This window comes from Hyla sarda, chromosome 8 (genome assembly GCF_029499605.1).
Source record: "Hyla sarda isolate aHylSar1 chromosome 8, aHylSar1.hap1, whole genome shotgun sequence".
In the NCBI taxonomy this organism is placed as follows: Eukaryota; Metazoa; Chordata; class Amphibia; order Anura; family Hylidae; genus Hyla; species Hyla sarda.
In genome coordinates, this window is record NC_079196.1 from 131,768,515 (window position 1) to 131,788,689 (window position 20,175).

Consider the following 20,175-nt stretch of genomic DNA (forward strand, 5'->3'; position numbering starts at 1 on the left):
AACTGTGCTGACACTAAGCTACACTAAATATGTTAAAATTGCGCTAACGCTACACTAACTACGCTAAAATTGCGCTAACACTACGCTAACTACTCTATACCTGTGTTAAACTACAACTCCCAGCATGCCTGGAAAGCCTTTAGCTTTCTGGGCATGCTGAGAGTTGTGGTCCCTTCAATGTAATATAAGCTAAACTACAATTCCCAGCATGCCCTAGCATGCTGGGAGTTGTAGTCTCTTCAAAACCTATACCCTACCTCCTTTCCCTATTAATCCTAAACTACGCTAAATTAAAACCTACGCTAGGTTTCCTAATAAGCTAAATTTACTACTGCGCATGCGCAGGTTTACGCTAGCCCTACAGGTCCACGCTAATAGCGTAGACTCGTGCATGCGCATAGCACTTTTCACAGATTGGAAAATACCTGTGATGTAAAGTATTTCCAATCTGTGAAAAACGCCATACGCATGCGCGAGTCTACGCTAGAACTACTGCGCATGCGCGACATTACGCAGACATTACGCAATTAGCGTAGCGTACGCTAATAGCGTGAACTCGCGCATGCACATGGCGTTTTCCACAGATTGGAAAAAACTTTACATCACCGGCATTTCTTTAATTGCGCATGCACCACATACGTGCACAGGTCAGTGAACTTTAAAACGAGAACCCCACAGTAGTTTTCATTGCGCACGCTCTGGGGATAGATTTCACTATTCCCTATCCACTATCCAGAGGACTAAGTCATGCTACAGAACTTGTGCATATCCTAAGGTATCTACACATTACCATTATTAACACATATTTTTCACACTCAACTTAGAATGGAATGGGACTCTAGGATACCTCTCAGTTCTAATTAGTGTTTTTATTGGCTTTAGAATCTAAATCTCTAATTTAATATAAGGCAAGATAAAATATGGTGATCTATATTTAGGTATGATTATGTCTAGTACGGAAATGATCAAAAACTGGTGATCTATATTATGATGTGATGTTAATAGTACAGCATTGGTACCATAAATGCACTGGTATAGTAGGGTACCTATATAAAAAACATAGGATAAATTTGAGATGTGTGGGGAACATAGGAATGTTTAATAAACTTTAGGAATACATTTTTGGCATGATAATGGCTGGACTTGTTAGCAATTACATTAATTAATTATTTATTTTTATATACTAATGTTATTTCTTTTTTATTTTATAATTGTTAGGCTTCCTGCCTATGTTACCCATCCCATACTCTCAGAGATGATTTCCAACATCCACTATCAACAGCTAGTAAGTATGGTCGTCAATATTTTGATTTTTAGCTCTTATTTTTTGTTTTTATTACTTGATATTTTGAATTGTTTGTATGATTTTTTATATGTTCTAATACTTCATAGTTCCCCATTCATCCCTTTAAATACAGTTTGACCACCGGCTTCCATTTAATTCATTCACCCAATCATTATTAGTGCATATAGTTCCTGTAATTATGCCCATTACCATAATTTTGCACATACTGGATGTCTAATATTTATGTATGTAATTATAAAAAAATATTATAAAAAATTGTAGATTCCTGCTTTCATTATTCTTAATGCCTCCTTATACTGACATAAATCCACTGCCTATTCGTAAATAATTATCACTGGTAAATATATGTGGATCACTCTAAAAATGCTGAAAAAGAAAAATCTTCATTTAAACCTTTTGGGCTACAACTATCTAGTCTGTAGATCCAATGCGTTTCTTCTTTTAATAGAATCTTGTCAATGTCTCCTTTCCTTTCACAAATTTTTATCTTCCCAAGTCCCCAAAATTTTCTGGCGAATGGATCCCCAGTATGTTTGGTTCGCATGTGATTTGCCAATGGCGTTTCAGCTCCTGTACGTATGGTACTTATATGTTTGCTCACCCTTTTCTGAAGTTCTTGAATCGTTTTCCCAACATTTAGTTTTGGGCCGGGGCATTGAGCAACATATATCAAATTTTTTGTCCCACAATTAACAAAATCCCAAATCACATTTTTTTATGATCCACGGGATTAATAAAATCTTTAGTTTTTGGTAGGAATCTACCGTTTATACATCGACCACATGGGCATGACCCCTGTGGCTGAGAAGGGAGCGTAAGGCTCCAACATCACTTCCAAATGGCTAAAAATGTTAAACCTCAAATTTGGTACATGTTACCAATATGTCAACTACAAACATAGGATAGGTAAATTAACCCTTACCCACTCCCATTTGCAAGGATCAAGGTTTTTGTTTAAAGTACCATACAAGTCTATGAGAAATATATGTTACTGAATAACTTCCATACAGCTGGAGATATTTCGATAATACTTGGGACACATAATTATGTCAAATAAAAATATAGGATTGTTAAATTAACCTACCCATTTAAAAGAAGAATGGGATTTTTGTTTCGCTTCAAGTCCCATGCAAGTATACAGGACTTCTGGTACCTCACTCAACAAGCTCCGCTCTGCATCATCTGGTGAATGCATCAGTCCAGCTGGCAAGCCACACCCTCATCACATGCCATGCCCCATCTTGCAAAGACATGCCCACCCTTTAAGCCACAGCTCTTATTTTCTACCCTTTGTGTATCGGTCTGGCTTGAAAATCACGCCCACTCCCACAAAGGCACACCCCCTTCTATTTTTGGCTTACAATATTTTCATCACAACTCAGCCCCACCTGAGGACGGGATATGGGGTTAGGATATGTGGTCAGGATATGACGAAAAAATATTAAGACTGCATACGAGGTCGGGATATGAGGAGGGGATTTAGAGTCTAGATATGAGGAGGGGATTTGGGGTCAGGATAGGAAGACGGAACAAGAGGACAAAAGCTTCCTTCGTTGTTGCTTTTTCTCCACCACAAGCATTAGGTAGGAAAAAACGGGCAACACCAGGTAATCAGCTAGTTAGTAACTAAGTAAATAGGCAAGTAAAAATACAGAGCCAATCCAGTTACTAATAATTATGTTAATACATAAATACACACACACACACACACACACACACACACAGATATGCCCCCTTTTATTTACGGCTTACAATATCTCCATCACAACTCAGCCACACCTGAGGACAGGACGACAAGTTGGACATGTTGCTTTTCCTCTACCACAAGGACTAGGTAGGAAAAACCGGGCAACGCTGGGTAATCTGCTAATATTTCGATATCTATATCTTGCCCCAATACAAAATGTATATTACCTATCTTCCTATTTTCTAAATAAAAAGCTAGTAAAATATAAACTTCACAATAATCACTAGTCTCACACAGCCCTCACACCAAGCATGAAACCAAGTGCACCTACCCATACACAAAGAGTCACTCCTATGAAGTTTTGCACCAAGCTTCTTCAGGGAGTGATTTGGTAACACTAGAATGGCCTATTTACTGACATCTATACAACCTATCACTGTGTGTTTCTATTGGCCAGTTATTTGTATAGTGTGGTACAGCCACAAAGTTGATTGCTGCATCTAAAATTGCAAAGCAAGTGAAGGTAGCTCAGTGGAGCTGATCGGAACACTCGGGACAAAGTGCTGCTGGGTCCTGATCAGCTGAGAGGACGGGAGGAGGGTCGCTACCTGCCTCCCTCCTGTGTGATTGGCGCTGCAATAACGCAGACAGCCTTAGCAGTCTCAGGTAATAGAACGCAGATAACACTGATCAGTGCTATGCCTTTAGTATCCAGTCTATGGAAAAAGACGCAGAGCTCCTCAGAGCGGTACAGCCAGCACAGAGAATAGATTTACAAGTGGGGGATCAGGGGTCTGCTCACCTGCAGAGTCACAACCACAGTATGTGCATAAGGATAAGAGCTTGTTGCAGCCTTCTTGGTGTCAGCATGGAACCTTCCATGCCAAATGGATAACTGTAGATAAGGTGGAAGACAGGAAAAGTGAGTCAACTGTGCAATCCACCAGTCAAAGCGAGGAATTATAGTATAAAACATCTTTATTTGCCGAACAAAGCGTTTCAAGGCAACAGTGCCTCTTTGTCAGGTGCATAGGCTTGTGTGCATTGATGTTCTTTACACTATAATTCCTTGACTTGGCTGGTAGATCGCGCCATTGATCTGGTTTTCCTGTCTTCAACCTTATCCAGTGCCTTTGGCACAGCATTGATTTGTGTCTGAAATAAAAGAGTGCAAGTAATAGTCCCCATGGCAGTTTTTAATAACCGTGTGCCTCCAGCTGTTGCAAAACTACAAACACCTTCCGACAAATATATTTTTTAAAGAAAAATAACTTAAGCCCCTCCCTTAATAGGTTAAATCACAGACACTTTTTCATTCCATTTTTTGATAAAACAATGTAAACAAAAACTAACATATTTGGTGTTGCCACATGCATAAATGTTCGAACTATTAAAATATAACATTAATAAAACAGCATGATTAACCCCTTAAGGACCAAGCCCATTTTGGCCTTAAGGACCGGAGCGTTTTTTGCACATCTGACCACTGTCACTTTAAACATTAACTCTGGGATGCTTTTAGTTATCATTCTGATTCAGAGATTGTTTTTTCGTGACATATTCTACTTTAACGCAGTGGTAAATATTTGTCGATACTTGCATCCTTTCTTGGTGAAAAATCCGTAAATTTGAAGAAAAATTTGAAAATTTTGCATTTTTCTAACTTTGAAGCTTTCTGCTTGTAAGGAAAATGAATATTACGAATAATTTTTTTTTTTGTTCACATATACAATATGTCTACTTTATGTTTGCATCATAAAACTGACTAGTTTTTACTTTTGGAAGACACCAGAGGGCTTCAAAGTTCAGCAGCAATTTTCCAATTTTTCACAAAATTTCCTAACTCGATATTTTTCAGGGACCAGTTCAGGTTTGAAGTGGATTTGAAGGGTCTTCATATTAGAAATCTCCCATAAATGACCCCATTCTAAAAACTACACCCCCCCAAAGTATTCAAAATGACATTCAGTCAGCGTTTTAACCCTTTAGGTGTTTCACAGGAATAGCAGCAAAGTGAAGGAGAAAATTCACAATGTTCATTTTTTACTCTCACATGTTCTTGTAGACCCAATTTTTGAATTTTTACAAGGGGTAAAAGGAGACATTTTTTACTTGTATTTGTAGCCCAATTTCTCGCGACTAAGCACATACCTCATATGTCTATGTTAAGTGTTCGGCGGGCGCAGTAGAGGGCTCAGAAGGGAAGGAGCGACAAGAGGGATTTTGGAGAGAACATTTTTCTGAAATGGTTTTTGGGGGGCATGTCACCTTTAGGAAGCCCCTAGGGTGTCAAAACACCAAAAAAAAAAAAAAAACACATGGCATACCATTTTGGAAACTAGACCCCTCTGGGAATGTAACATGGGATAAAGTGAGCCTTAATACCTCACAGGTGTTTCATGACTTTTGCAAATGTAAAAAAAAAAAAAAAAATTTGACCTAAAATGCTTATTTTCCCCAAAATTTTACATTTTTAAAAAGGGTAATAGCAGAAAATACCCCCAAGAATTTGAAGTCCAATTTCTCCCGATTCAGAAAACACCCTATATGGGGGTGAAAAGTGCTCTGCTGGCGCACTACAGGTCTCGGAAGAGGAGTAGTCACATTTGGCTTTTTGGAAGCAAATGTTGCTCTGGGGGCATGCTGCATTTAGGAAGCCCCTATGGTGCCAGGACAGCAAAAAAAAAAAAAAAACACATGACATACTATTTTGGAAACTAGACCCCTCGGGGAACGTAACAAGGGGTTAAGTGAACCTTTATACCCTACAGGTGTTTCACGACTTTTGCATAAGAAAAAAAAAATTTTTTTTTTTACCTAAAATGCTTGTTATTTTTAAAAAGGGTAAAAGCAGAAAATACCCCTCAAAATTTGTAACAGAATTTCTCCCGAGTATGGCGATACCCCATATGTGACCCTAAACTGTTGCCTTGAAATACGACAGGGCTCCAAAGTGAGAGCGCCATGCGCATTTGAGGCCTAAATTAGGGACTTGCATAGGGGTGGACATTGGGAATGACTGGCGTAGAATACCCCTAACAGGGTGCCTCCAGCTGTTGTAAAACTCCCAGCATGCTTGGACAGTCAGTGGCTGTCTGGTAATACTGGGAGTAGTTGTTTTGAAACAGCTGGAGGCTCCATTTTGGAAACAGTAGCGTACCAGACGTTTTTCATTTTTATTGGGGAGGGGGGCTGTGTAGGGGTATGTGTATATGTAGTGTTTTTTACATTTTATTTTGTGTTAGTGTTTATTTCAAAAAGGGCTCTAGGTCTTCCCCAGGAAACTATAGACCAGTAAGTTTAACGTGCATTGTGGGTAAATTGTTTGAAGGACTTATAAGGGATTACATACAGGAATACATAGGGGATAATTGTATTATAAGTGATAGCCAGCATGGGTTTACTAAGGATAGAAGTTGTCAAACCAATCTAATTTGCTTTTATGAAGAGGTGAGTAGAAGCCTTGACAGAGGAATGGCTGTGGATATAGTGTTTCTGGATTTTGCTAAAGTGTTTGATACTGTCCCTCAGACGTCTGACCGGTAAGTTAAGGTCTTTGGGTTTGGAAATTTTAGTTTGCAACTGGATTGAACACTGGCTCATGGATCGTACCCAGAGAGTGGTGGTCAATGATTCGTACTCTGATTGGTCCCCGGTTATTAGTGGTGTACCTCAAGGTTCAGTACTGGGCCCGCTGTTGTTTCATTTATTTATCAATGATATAGAGGATGGTATTAACAGCTCTGTTTCTATCTTTGCAGATGACACCAAGCTTTGTAGCACGGTACAGTCTATAGAGGATGTGCATAAGTTACAAGATGACTTGGATAGGCTAAGTGTCTGGGCATCCACTTGGCAAATGAGGTTCAATGTGGATAAATGTAAAGTTATGCATCTGGGTACTAATAACCTGCATGCGTCGTATGTCTTAGGGGGGGATTAAACTGTCAGAGTCACTGGTAGAGAAGGATCTGGGTGTACTTGTAGATCACAGACTACAGAATAGCATGCAATGTCAGGCTGCTGCTTCCAAAGCCGGCAGGATATTGTCATGTATCAAAAGAGGCATGGACTCAAGGGACAGGGACATAATACTCCCCCTTTATAAAGCATTGGTACGGCCTCACCTGGAATATGCTGTTCAGTTTTGGGCACCTGTCCATAAAAGGGACACTGCGGAGTTGGAAAGGGTGCAGAGACGCGCGACTAAACTAATATGGGGCATGGAACATCTTAGCTATGAGGAGCAATTAAAGGAGTTACAATTGTTTAGTCTTGAGAAGAGACGTTTAAGGGGGGATATGATAAACGTATATAAGTATATTAATGGCCCATACAAAAAATATGGAGAAAAACTGTTCCAGGTTAACCCCCCCCCCCCCCCCCAAAGGACGAGGGGGCACTCCCTCCGTCTGGAGAAGAAAAAGTTTAGTCTCAAGGGGCAACACGCCTTCTTTTCCATGAGAACTGTGAACTTATGGAACAGTCTACGTCAGGAACTGGTCACAGCAGGAAAAATTAACAGCTTTAAAACAGGATTAGATACATTCATGGAACAAAATAACATTAATGCTTATGAAGAAATATAAAATCCCATCCCTTCCCCAATATCGCGCCACACCCTTACCCCTTAATTCCCTGGTTGAACTTGATGGACATATGTCTTTTTTCGACCGTACTATGTAATATGTAGTGTTTTCAGGGTACAGTCACACGGGCGGGGTTTCACAGTAGTTTCTCGCTGGCAGTTTTAGCTGCGGCAGAAAATTTGCCGCAGCTCAAACTTGCAGCCGGATACTTACTGTAAACCTCCGCCCATGTGAGTGTACCCTGTACATTCACATGGGGGGGGGGGGGGACGGACGGACATCCAGCTGTTGCAAAACTACAACTCCCAGCATGCGCTGACAGACTGTACATGCTGAGAGTTTTAGTTTTGCAACAGCTGTAGGCACACTGGTTATGTATCACTGAGTTTGTGACCTAACTCAGTGTTTCACAACCATTGTGCCTTCAGCTGTTTCAAAACTACAACTCTCAGTCATCACCGACAGCCAACGGGCATGCTGGGAGTTGTAGTTCTGCAACCAGCAGATGCACCACTACAACTCCCAGCATGCACTTTAGCTGTTTGTGGAAGCTGGGAGTTGTAGTTATACAACAGCTGAAGGTACACTTTTCCATAGAAAAAAATGTGCCTCCAGCTGTTGTAAAACTGCATAAGGGAATGTTGGGAGTTGTGGTTGTCTGCCTCCTGCTGTTGCATAACTACAGCTCCCAGCATGCCCTTTTTGCATGCTGGGAGCTGTTGCTAAGTAACAGCAGGAGGCTGTCACTCAGCTCCAACTGCTGATCCACGCCGTCGCTCCTGGGGCCCCGATCCCAACAGGGACGCCGGGGATCGGGGTCCCCAGCTTCGGGGTCCTCTTCTGGCACCCGATCACGTCCTCCGGAAGAGGGGCGGCGCAGGTTGCGGGAGCGACACCCGTAGCAGGTGCCCTGATTGGTCGGCCGGTAAACCGGCCGACGAATCAGGGCTATCGTGAGGTGGCACCAGTGCCACCTCACCTCTGCTGGCTATGGCTGTTCTGGGCCCCGAACAGCCTGTAATTCCGGGTCACCAGGTCACTGGAGACCCGATTGACCCGGAACCCGCCGCAGATCGCTGGGCTGAATTGTCAAGCGATCTGCGGCCGTCGCCAACATGGGGGGACATAATGACCCCCCTGGGCGATATCCCCCTGAATGAGGAACGATTTCAGCAGGCATCCGGCTCCAGTCCCAACTGGCAAGCGGTGGGGACCGGATTTCCCACGGGCGTATGGATAGGCCCTGTGTCCTGAAGAGGTTAATGGCACAAATGTAAAAAAAAAAAAAAAAAAAAAAAATCTATTATATATAAAAAATAAGCCCACATAAATACCAGTATACAAAAAATAAGTTATAGGGGTCAAAAATTTTAAGCATACTTATTTTCGTACAAAAATGTATATTTAAAAGTAGTAATATAAAACAAAACTTATATAAATTGGGTATTAATGTAACCATATGGACCTACAGAATAGAGCATGTTTAATTGCACTGCCTACAATCAAATCCCCCCCCCCCCCCGCCCAAAGGTTGCTAAATAAAAAAAAATTCAATTTCTCCCCAAAACTATTTCGTTTCACCATAGATTCTGTGGTAAAATGAGTGATGTCATTACAATCATTACAGAACAATCATTGGCGCATCATCAAGGCATTAATGACAATTTATTACAGACCTTCAATAAGCATACAGGTGTAAAAGCTCCAGCGAGTTGAATACTCACCATAGCCTTATTTTGCCATCTTTATGTCCTGTAGCAATGCAGTCTTCAACAGGATGGCATGTGACCACAGTGAATATATTATTTGCTCCTCTCTTACTTGTAGCACTCAATGGAAATCTGGTAAAAGGTCAAATTATATTAACATACTTTCAAGCAAAAAGAAAAGCACAATATAAAATCAGATTTATTAATGCCATTTAATATGCTGCATATATAAATAGATCATGAAAACATCTCAAAACAAGTCAACAAAACTTGGGAGTGCGTGCAGTCTACCAGGGTCCCGTTCCAGAGATCACAGGGTTTTTGTGGCAGTCGGACCCCCGCGATCAGCTACTTATGCCCTATTGTGCGGATTGGGGATAAGCTTGTTTTGGATAAAATGATCCTTTAAACTTTCCTTACCTAAACTTACCTTAATATCTTTTCGTTTTTGAAATAATAGACGAAGAGAATAAGTCCTTTCACTGTAACAATATACTCGCCCTAAGAAAAAAAAAAAAAAACAGTGTTTAAATTAAACAGGTTGTACCACGTCTCAAGTAGCAAGAAAGTGTCCCCTACAACAATACACATTACACCACCACTACTTTCTATGTTTACACCAAATTCTGACCCTACCATCAAAAGTCACAGATGGAAGGGAGACTAATCAGACCTAATCTGCAGCAGCCCATCTGCTTTAAAGCGCAACTGTCATGAAAATTTAGTGTAATAAGCTGCACAAAGCCTTTGTACTGTGTGCAGGTGTTGTGTACAGTAATTACTTTACCTCATATTTGCAGACTTTCATGATGCTAAAAAGTGCTTTTAATCAAAGCCACTGACGGTCAGATAGGCGTTGTGTGAGATACGCGATGCCCCTCCACCGCCACGCCCACTTTGTATCTCAGTGCTGGGACCGCTGTGTGATTGACTAATGTGATGTGCGCACCACTGCGTGTCATCCAGCAAGCGCTCGCTGGATGAAACGCAGCAGCGCGCACCTTACATTAGTTGAAGGGCGCATGCGCTGGGACCTGTGTGTCAAACACACAGCGGTCCCAGCACTGAGATACAAAGTGGGCGTGGCGGCAGCGGGGCATCGCGTACCTCGCACCACGCCTATCCGACCGTCAGTGGCTTTGATTAAAAGCACTTTTTAGCATCACGAAAGCCTGCAAATATGAGGTAAAATAATTGCTGCACACAACACCTGCACACAGTACAAAGGCTGTGTGCAGGTTACTACAATAAAATTTCATGACTGTTGCGCTTTAAGGATCGGCACACTGCATTCAAAGATAGTATACTGCATACCTTGGTAGTACTACGGGGTTATTTTAGTTACTGTTGCCTTTCTGTCATTTCAAACCAGTCTGTCCATTCTTCTGACATCTACAAGGCAATTTTGTCCACACAACTACCACATTTACTGAATAAGGAGATTTTTTATGCTTACCATAAAATCTCTTTCTCGAAGGATCCATTGGGGGACACAGACCATGGGTATATGCTGCTGTCACTAGGAGGTTCGACACTATGGCAACAAGAGAAGTCGGCTCCTCCCAGCAGGGTATTCCTGCCCACAGGCACCTGAGGTAATCGGTTTTAGTCCCAGAGCAATAGGAGAAGACCGACAGGTCAAGAGAAAACCACAAACTGTCCGAGCAATCAGAAGAAAAGGCAACTGAACACACCTTCGGACAGATAACTGAAATAGGAACACCAGAAAAAAAAAGGGGGGGGGGGGAGCCGTGTCCCCCCAATGGATCCTTCGAGAAAGAGATTTTACGGTGAGCATAAAAAATCTTCTCTCTATCGGCTTCATTGGGGAACACAGACCATGGGACGTACCAAAGGTGTCCCTCTGGTGGGTAAGGAATCAGACAGGTGGACAGATGGACCACCGCTGTCTGCAACATCTTACAGCCCAGAGTAGCATCAACCGATGCGAAGGCATGAATCTGGTAGCACCATGAGAAAGTGTACAAAAACGACCACGCGGACGCCTTAAAGAACTGCAAGGCCGAAGCCACGTAGCGGAGGGCCCAGGATGCCACGAAAAAAGGTGGAATGAGCCAAACCCCTGAAGGGTGGGATCTTCCCCTTGCAGCAGTAAGCTCCCAAATAGAGAAGACCGGATCCACCGAAAAATGGTGGTCGTAGAAGCAGGTTGTCCTATACAACAACCTTCGGAAAAACAAAAAAAGGAAAGAGTGACAGAGATAAGTCCGAACAGCCCTCACCACAACCAGGTTGTGGAACAAACGCTTCCAGGAATGAGAAGGGGCCAGACAAGAGGACAGTAGGACGATGTTCTCATTGAGATGAAAAAGTTTTAAAAAAAAAACATCTCAGGTAAGAAGGACGGACCTGGATGGAAAACAACTTGTCCTGGTATACCACCAGAAAGGGAGAACGGCAGGAGAGAGCTACCAGCTCTGACACCCTCCTAACAGAGGTAAGAGCAATAAGGAACGCCACCTTCCGGGGAAGGAGGCGAAAAGAAATGTCCCCGAGAGGGTCAAAAGGGGCATCCTGCAGAGCACCTAAGACCAAGAGTAAGTCCCAAGAGAAAAAGGGGACTGATAAGGAGGGGCAGCTTGTGCCACTCCCTGAACTAGGTTCGGACATGATAATTGAACGCCAAAGAACGTTGAAAAAGAATGGAAACTGCCGAAAGTCAACCACGACCGAAGAAAAAGGCTGAGTTTCACACCAACAGAAAAAAGACGGCCAGGTATGGTGGTAAACCTTTGCAGAGGAAGGCTTGTGAGCCCTCAGCATGGTGTGAACCACTTGGGAAGAGAAACCGCGGGTCCTCAGAACCGCTATCTCAACCACCACGCCGTCAAAAGCATAGACGGTAAATAGGGGTGGCACAGGAGACCTGATATAGGAGGTCTGGACGATAGGGAAGGTGCAGAGGTAAGAAGTACAGGAGCCTGACCACGATGAATTACTACGCCCGCCGGGGTCACGAGAATGGCGGGAACACCCTCTGCTGTGAGTTTCCTCAGGACCCCAAAAAGAGAGGAAGGGGAGGAAACCGATAAGGTAGGGCAAAGCCCGACCAATAAACAGATAAGGTAGGGCAAAGCCCGACCAAGAAAGGAACGCTTGGTTGTGGCGGGACATGCAGAGGTCCACGCCTGGAGCGCCCCAGAGATTGCAGATCACTGCCAACACCTCCGGATGTAGGGACCACTCGCCTTGGATGGCTGAGAAAGACCACATCCCAGAAACGCCCAGAATGAAAAGCGCTGAGATGGCCGGAAACCTGAGTTCCGCCCAGAAGGGAATTTCCCAAGAAGCAAGCAAAGAAAGGATTGCCCTAGGCCCCAACATGTTGAAGGGGAAAAAGGGCTTCTCGAGGGACCAAGGCCCCAGACCGACCGGTCCTTGAAAACACCTCCTCAGCCTGACAGACTGGCAGGGAGGGGCAGGAAGGAGCGCACCAGAAAAAGCAGGGGGGAAACGAAGCCACCATAGAAGGGACCAACAGGACTGTCGAGTGACAATGGAGACCTGTCCCACCGTAAGAGAATCACCAATTGAAGAGGTCGGTGATGAAACTGGGCAAATGGCGCGGCCTTCACGGCTGCCACTAACCGACCCAGGACATCCATGCAAACGCGAATGGAAACTGGAGCAGGGTGTCGAAGTCATCGGACTCTTGATAAGAGTCAGCAGATTGCTCGGCAGAGTTGAAAGCGGGCAGAGGCCGCGTCGAACTGGAGCCCCAGGAAAGCGGTTTGACTTGTCCCGAATGACCATCCAACTGAAGAGAGACAAGGTCTGGAGGTTGAGACCAAGACTCTCCAGGATCTCGGCCCTGGCTGGAACTCTGATCAGAAGGTCGCCCAAGTAAGGAATCACGGAAACAACGGTTGTCCGTAAAAGGGGCTATCAGAGGTGCCGGGACTTTGTTAAAGGTCCGGGGAGAAGTGAAGTGGTCAGACAGAAATGGAGAGCCACAATAGAAAATGACCGCCCGGAACTGCATAGCGGAGGTACCGCTGATGACCGGAACAATGAGATGTGGAGGCAGGCATCCTTGATGTCCACCGAGGAATGAAAATTCCCCATGAACCAGGGACGCCAGCACCGAACGGAGAAACTCCATTCGGGATGGAAGCAGATGATGCTGGCTGAGATACTCGAGAACCAAGATTGGGCAAACAAACGCCTTTCTTGGGGACCACAAAGAGGTTGGAATAAACCTTGAAAACATTCCCCTGAAGGAACCGGGACAATGAATGTGCGTAGTCCAGGCATCCCGGAAGAGTCGGCTGGATCTTGAATGCAGCCGCATCAGCCAAAGGCCTGGTAGGCACCTTAGAGAGGCGGGAGACCAGCAGATCCACAGTTGGAGAGGAGGTCCACCGAGCAAAGAGGTCCTTGGCGAAGGGATACAGCGCTTGAACCTTCTAAGTTTCCTGAAACTTCTTGGCAGGGTGCCTCCAGGCGAATACCAGCAAGCAGGGCATAAAATTCAGCGTGAGAACTGAAGGTCTTTGGTGCCGGTCGGGCACGAAGAAAAGGAGACTTCTGTTTGCCACAACAACAATCTAAGAGGTAGGTAACGTATGATGTCTCACAAATTAAAAGATGTTTGATAGGGTGAGAGTTCCCATTAGTTTGAGATGTGACGGACGTTACTCCGTGACGTATCTCATGGCAACATAGGCAACGGGTCTTGCCACATATAAAGCTCCCTTTTCTGGTTGCGGTGGTAGTTTTATGTTTATGCCGTTTTATCTGGCTCAGTGCTAACAAGTTTTTTTATGTATGGGGCTCTTCTGAATGTCACTAGAGGCACTACTGGAAGTATGTCCTTAAGAAATGGATTCATTTTTAGAATGTACCCGATTTTCTCAAAATGCTTTTGATGTCACTTGCCGATTTATTATACACAGTGATGACGTTACATTGATCCGTGAATTTTTTTGCTGTGGGCTCCTTTTGTGGAATCATGCATTCAGCTTGCATGTGGTTTTTTCCCTCTTTGGAATGCGTGTGTAACCAAGCTGTTAGGATACCCTTTAGCATAAAACAGTTTTTTTATTTTAGACGCTTGTTGCATAAATGTAGACTCCTAATTTTTTCCTAATTCTCTTCAGCTGACTATAGGGAATATTTTTAATCCACTGGTGATAGTGTCCACTTCTATAGTCCAAATAGATGTTTGTATCCACAGATTTTAGAAAAGTAGAGGTGATGAACTTAAAGTTATCATGTGTAATATTGAGATCTAAAAATTCAATTGCTTGATTGCTGGAGGTCATGGTGAAGCTGATCCCCCAGTTGTTCTTATTTAGAGTACTGAGTAGGCTAGATTATGACCCATCAGGACCATCCCAAATGAAAATAAGGTCGTCAATATAGCGTCGATAGTGTGATGTGTTTGGTTAAATCCATTTGTCCAGATGTGCTCATCCTCGAATGCCCCCATAAAGATGTTGGCATAGGGCTGGGCTACTTTGGTCCCCCCATTGTTGTCCCCATTATTTGTTGGTACCGTTATATAGAAAAAATTTATTATTCAATATGAACAAAGGCCTTTTAGTAAAAATTCCCTCTGTATTTCAGGGATGGCCTTGTCTTGTGCCAGATACTTCTCTACCGCTTTTAAACCCAGACTGTGGGCAATATTCGTATGAAGCGATGTGACATCACAAGTAATGAGTTTTAGACCTGGAGTCCACGGAATATTCATTAGCAGTTGGATAAGTTGGGTGGAGTCTCGCAAGTGACTGTCATTTCACTACATAGTCCTGTAAAAAAGATCTAGGTAGTGTGCCAAGTTGTTAGAAATAAGGTTTCCCAGGAAAAGAGGGGATGAGAAATTTTTGTTCATCTTTATTTAAGATCTGAGCCTCCACGGCAGTACTGATGAGATTATTTAATGGCTACCCAATTTCTGGAAAAGGGTCTCCTCTGATCGATTTATAAAATGGAGTATCAGAGAGGATGTTGTTGGCCTCATCTTCATAGTATTGATAGTCCATAACCAGGCCACCTCCCTTATCCACAGCTCTTTTTAAAGGAAAACTGTCACATGTTTTGTCCCGCACTATCCACGGGTACCTGTGGATAGTGCGGGAGACGCTGAACATTTTGAGTCCTACCTTGCCCGCATCTGCTGCACCATTCGCCCATTCTAGCTCTTTTTCGGTGTATTCAAATTAGCTGTTAACTGGCACGGGCGGGATAACTGCCTTCAACTGGCACTGTGACGTAACCGCCGCCCGGCCCGCAGCACAGCCCGGCTAATGAATAATCATATATTGCCTTACTATCTCTGTCTCATCTTGGCCGAGTCCCGGACGATACTGCGCATGTGCGGGATTTCTCACTATACCCGGAAGCGGTCTTCAGCGCTGCTTTATTCGTCCGGAGCAGCGCTGAAGTAAGGGTGTAGGCAGTTTCATGCCTACCATTTATTTGCGAACTCATGTACAATTTGCACACACTAACCAATCAAACTGTATGTTAATTAATAATGTAACAACTTGCCTAAGTCAATTAAAAAAAAAAGTTTGCCACCCATTGTATTCTTATTTTTTTGTGAAAATATAAATCCCATAATGTCCACACAAATCGATTTGCTTTGTGGGCATGCTTGGAGTTGTAGTTTTGCAAAAAGCAAGCTATACTGTATGTATATTATATATATATATATATATATATATATATATATATATATATATATATATATATATATATAGATATATGTATCTCTCCGCCTAACATAGTATAGCTAGCTTTTCCAAAACTACAACTCTCATTATGCAAAATCTCATTATGCACAGTCAGGTTTTTATCTGGGCATGCTGGGAGTTGTAGTTTTGCAAAAAGATAGCTATACATTGTGTTTGGAAATTATATATATATATATATATATATATATATATATATATATATATATATATATAAACATACACACACACACACACACACACACACACAGGGATGTGGAAATCCTATCGCCCGGCGCTCGGGACAAGTAGTTTTGGGCGCCGGGCAGGTGAATTGTTCATAGATTTAGCCCTGTATCGGGCTAGCAGGGACAGACCGACTTCCCCCTTATTTTTCTTTAATGTCGGTGTGAGGCGCAGGAGCCGATGGAAGTCTGCACCTCACACCGGCCTCAGAGTGTATGGTGGGGGCGGCGGCCTCCAGCTGACCGCAGAGTCCCCTTATCTCCCCTCCCGGAGGATGGAGGACGCAGCTCAGAAGACACAGCAGGGTGAGAGAAAGGATATAGACAGCTCTGTGCACAGCTCCATCCCCCGCACACAGCTCTATCCCTCCCCTGATCTATCTCCATAGGACCTAATCCACCACGGGGAGATTGCTTGTTTGCACGGGGAAAACACAGAGCAGGAGGGGGACGGAAATCTCACCTCACACCGGCGGTGACTACAGCTCTGATGTCCACTCATGGCCGGCCCAGCTGAGGAGGCCGAGAATGCAGGTGGCGGCAGGAAGGGTGGTTGTATATGTATGGTGTGAGTGTATGTGTGATATATGTATGTAATGTATGATGGGGGGGCAGCGGCAGGTGTATGTATGATGTGTGCATATGTATGGTGTATATCAGTGTTTCCCAACCAGGGTGCCTCCAGCTGTTGCAAAACTACAACTCTCAGCATGCCCTGGGCATGCTGGGAGTTGTAGTTTTGCAACAGCTGGAGGCACCCTGGTTGGGAAACACTGGTGTATATGTATGGTGTGAGTTTATATGTGATGTGTGTATGATGTCTGTCTATGTGGGATGTGTATGTAATGTATGATGTGTATGTGATGTCTGTCTATGTGGGATGTGTATGTAATGGATAATGTGTGTGTGATGTCTATGTGGGATGTGTATGTAATGGATAATGTGTGATGTGTGATGTGTGTGTGATGTGTGTGTGATGTGTGTGTGATGTGTGTGTGATGTGTGTGTGATGTGTGTGTGATGTGTGTGTGATGTGTGTGTGATGTGTGTGTGATGTGTGTGTGATGTGTGTGTGATGTGTATGTGATGTGTATGTGATGTGTATGTGATGTGTATGTGATGTATGATGTGGTGTGGGCAGCGGCAGGTGTATGTATGATGTGTGCATATGTATGGTGTATATGTATGGTTTGAGTGTATGTGTGTATAATGTATGATGTGGGGGGGGGGCAGTGGCGGGGGTGTGTGTGTGTGTGTGTGTGTGTGTGTGTGTGTGTGTGTGTGATATGGGGGCAGTGGCTGGTGCATGTATGATATGTGTATGCATGAATGTTTTGTATAGGAGCGGACTGTCACGTCGGGCATTAGGGCAATTGTGCCATCTAATTTTATTTATTTTTAGTGGCACCCGCACTAAATTGCACCCCCAGAATCCCACCTCCTTCATACTCACCCGCCAACCAAGAGCCCCACGGATGCACACAAACACGCCCGAACCAAGACTACAACTCCCAGCATGTTGGACCATAACCTAAACTGTAGAACTATAAAGTGTAACATGCTGGGAGTTGTAGTTTTGGTTCGGGTCAGCTGCAGAGCCATAGGCTGAATCAGGGCATGCTGGGTGTTGTAGTTACTAACTGCAATTCCCAGTATTCCTTGACACATCCTATGGCTCTGCAGCTGACACGAACCAAAACTACAACTCCCAGCATGTTACACAATAACCTTAACTGTATTACTATACAGTGCAACATGCTGCAACACCCACACAACCATAGGCTGCATCAGGGCATGCTGGGAGTTGTAGTTATCTAGTAACTAAATGCAACTTCCAGCATTTTCTGACACAAAATGCACCACATAAACTGGAGAAGCAGAACATCCCCCAGTAGCACATAAGTCCCTATGAAGACTGAAAAATAGTGATTACAATATTTTAAAAAGTGCGTATGTGAATAAGCCCCTTACCTAATAAAAGTTTCCAATTTTCGTTAAATAAAAATAATGTACAAAAATAAACATAAGTGGTATCGCTACATGTGGAAATGTCCAGACTATTAAAATATGTTAATTAAATCGTACGGTGAACGGTGTAAATGTAAAAAATAGTCCAGAATTGCTCATTTTTGGTCACTTCATATGAGACATTTTTTATAAGGTGATCAAAAAGTTATATCTAAACTTTTCTGGGCTTACCTTGGGTATAAGGAGCTACAGCTCTCCCTCCGCTGCGATCACCTATTAAACCATTAGATCACCGCTGTCAGCAGTGTCTAAAGGAATCTTATATCCATCCCTGGTGGTCTAGTGGGGGGGGGGGGGGGGGGGGGGGAGGGGGAATCAGACTATTTTGGTTGAAATTATTTTATCTACCAGGACAAGTAGATTGTGTTCCGCTTTAGTCCCTTGGACAAGTTTTTTTTTTTTTTAATTTCCAATAAATATTATATATATATATATATATATATATATATATATATATATATATACACACACAAACAACAAAAAACGTGGTCTCAAATGGCTGGAAGTGCTCAACCCCAAATGCGGTTGTGCATTTATACTGGGGGAGCAGATCCTGCCCTTGTAGTCCGTTGCTAGGGGCGATCCCCAGCATAAAAATGCATACAATGGAGGATGCCTGCAGCGGACTACAAGTGCCACAATAGAATCCTACACCAGATAAACGGTGTGGATATGTAACAATTAGAATACAATACAAGAATATGGGTGCACTACTGTGGTAGACCACGTTTTTTGTTGTTTGTTTAAATTTTAAATTTGGAGGTGTGTAAACTCCAACATTAATGCGCCTTGAATATCTACCAGGCAAGCATTAAGGTAGCACCTGTGAGGCCAGGCACCCATAATAGCCAACTCAGGTGGGGCTTGCAGCTTGCCTCCCTCCTCCCATTGCATGTGTGCGTAGTAACACTGGAGGGTATCTGGAAGGAAGTTGTGAGTCAGCCGAATGCTGCCGTAATTGCCCACTGGCCACTGTTCTGTTTATCAAGCACAGGTAGGACTAGCGTTAGGTCTCGCACAAATTTGAGAAACCTTGGTGTTGGTGTGTCCTTCATATAAGGATACACTGGAGAATGTCTCAATTTTAACATCAGTGTTGAGGGATAGCCAATGTATTGTTTACATCTACCACAGAGATATATAGATAGATATATATATATATATATATATATATATATATATATAGATATATATATATATATATATATATATATATATAAAGATATATATATATATATAGATATATATATATATATATATAGATATATATATATATATATATATATATATATATATATATATATAGATATATATATATATAGATATAGATATATATATATATATATATATATATATAGATATATATATATATATATATATATATATATATATATATATATATAAATAAAGATATATATATATATAAATAAAGATATATATATATATATATATATAAATATAGATATATATATATATAAATATAAATATATATATATATAAATATATATAAATATATATAAATATAAATATATATATATATAAATATATATATATATAAATATATATATATATATATATATATATATATATATAAATATATATATATATAAATATATATATATATAAATATATATATATATAAATATATATATATATAAATATATATAAATATAAATATATATATATATATATAAATATATATATATATAAATATATATATATATATATATATATATATATAAATATATATATATAAATATATATATATAAATATATAAATATATATATAAATATATATATAAATATATATATAAATATATATATATAAATATATATATATAAATATATATATATAAATATATATATAAATATATATATATATATATATATATATATATAAATATAAATATATA

General features: G+C 41.8%; 1 protein-coding gene across 3 annotated transcripts in view; it reads right to left on the bottom strand.

Annotated features, from left to right (window-relative positions):
- The window catches only part of WDR75 (WD repeat domain 75), a 400,614-nt gene that overhangs the window by 267,648 nt on the left and 112,791 nt on the right, over positions 1 to 20,175 (bottom strand). For all 3 annotated transcript variants that reach the window (XM_056534259.1, XM_056534260.1, XM_056534261.1), the window contains 2 exons: positions 9,722 to 9,792; positions 9,307 to 9,423 (listed from right to left, as the gene is read on the bottom strand). In XM_056534259.1, coding sequence (XP_056390234.1) covers positions 9,307 to 9,423; positions 9,722 to 9,792 — 188 coding nt within the window. The remainder of the gene's footprint in view (positions 1 to 9,306; positions 9,424 to 9,721; positions 9,793 to 20,175) is intronic.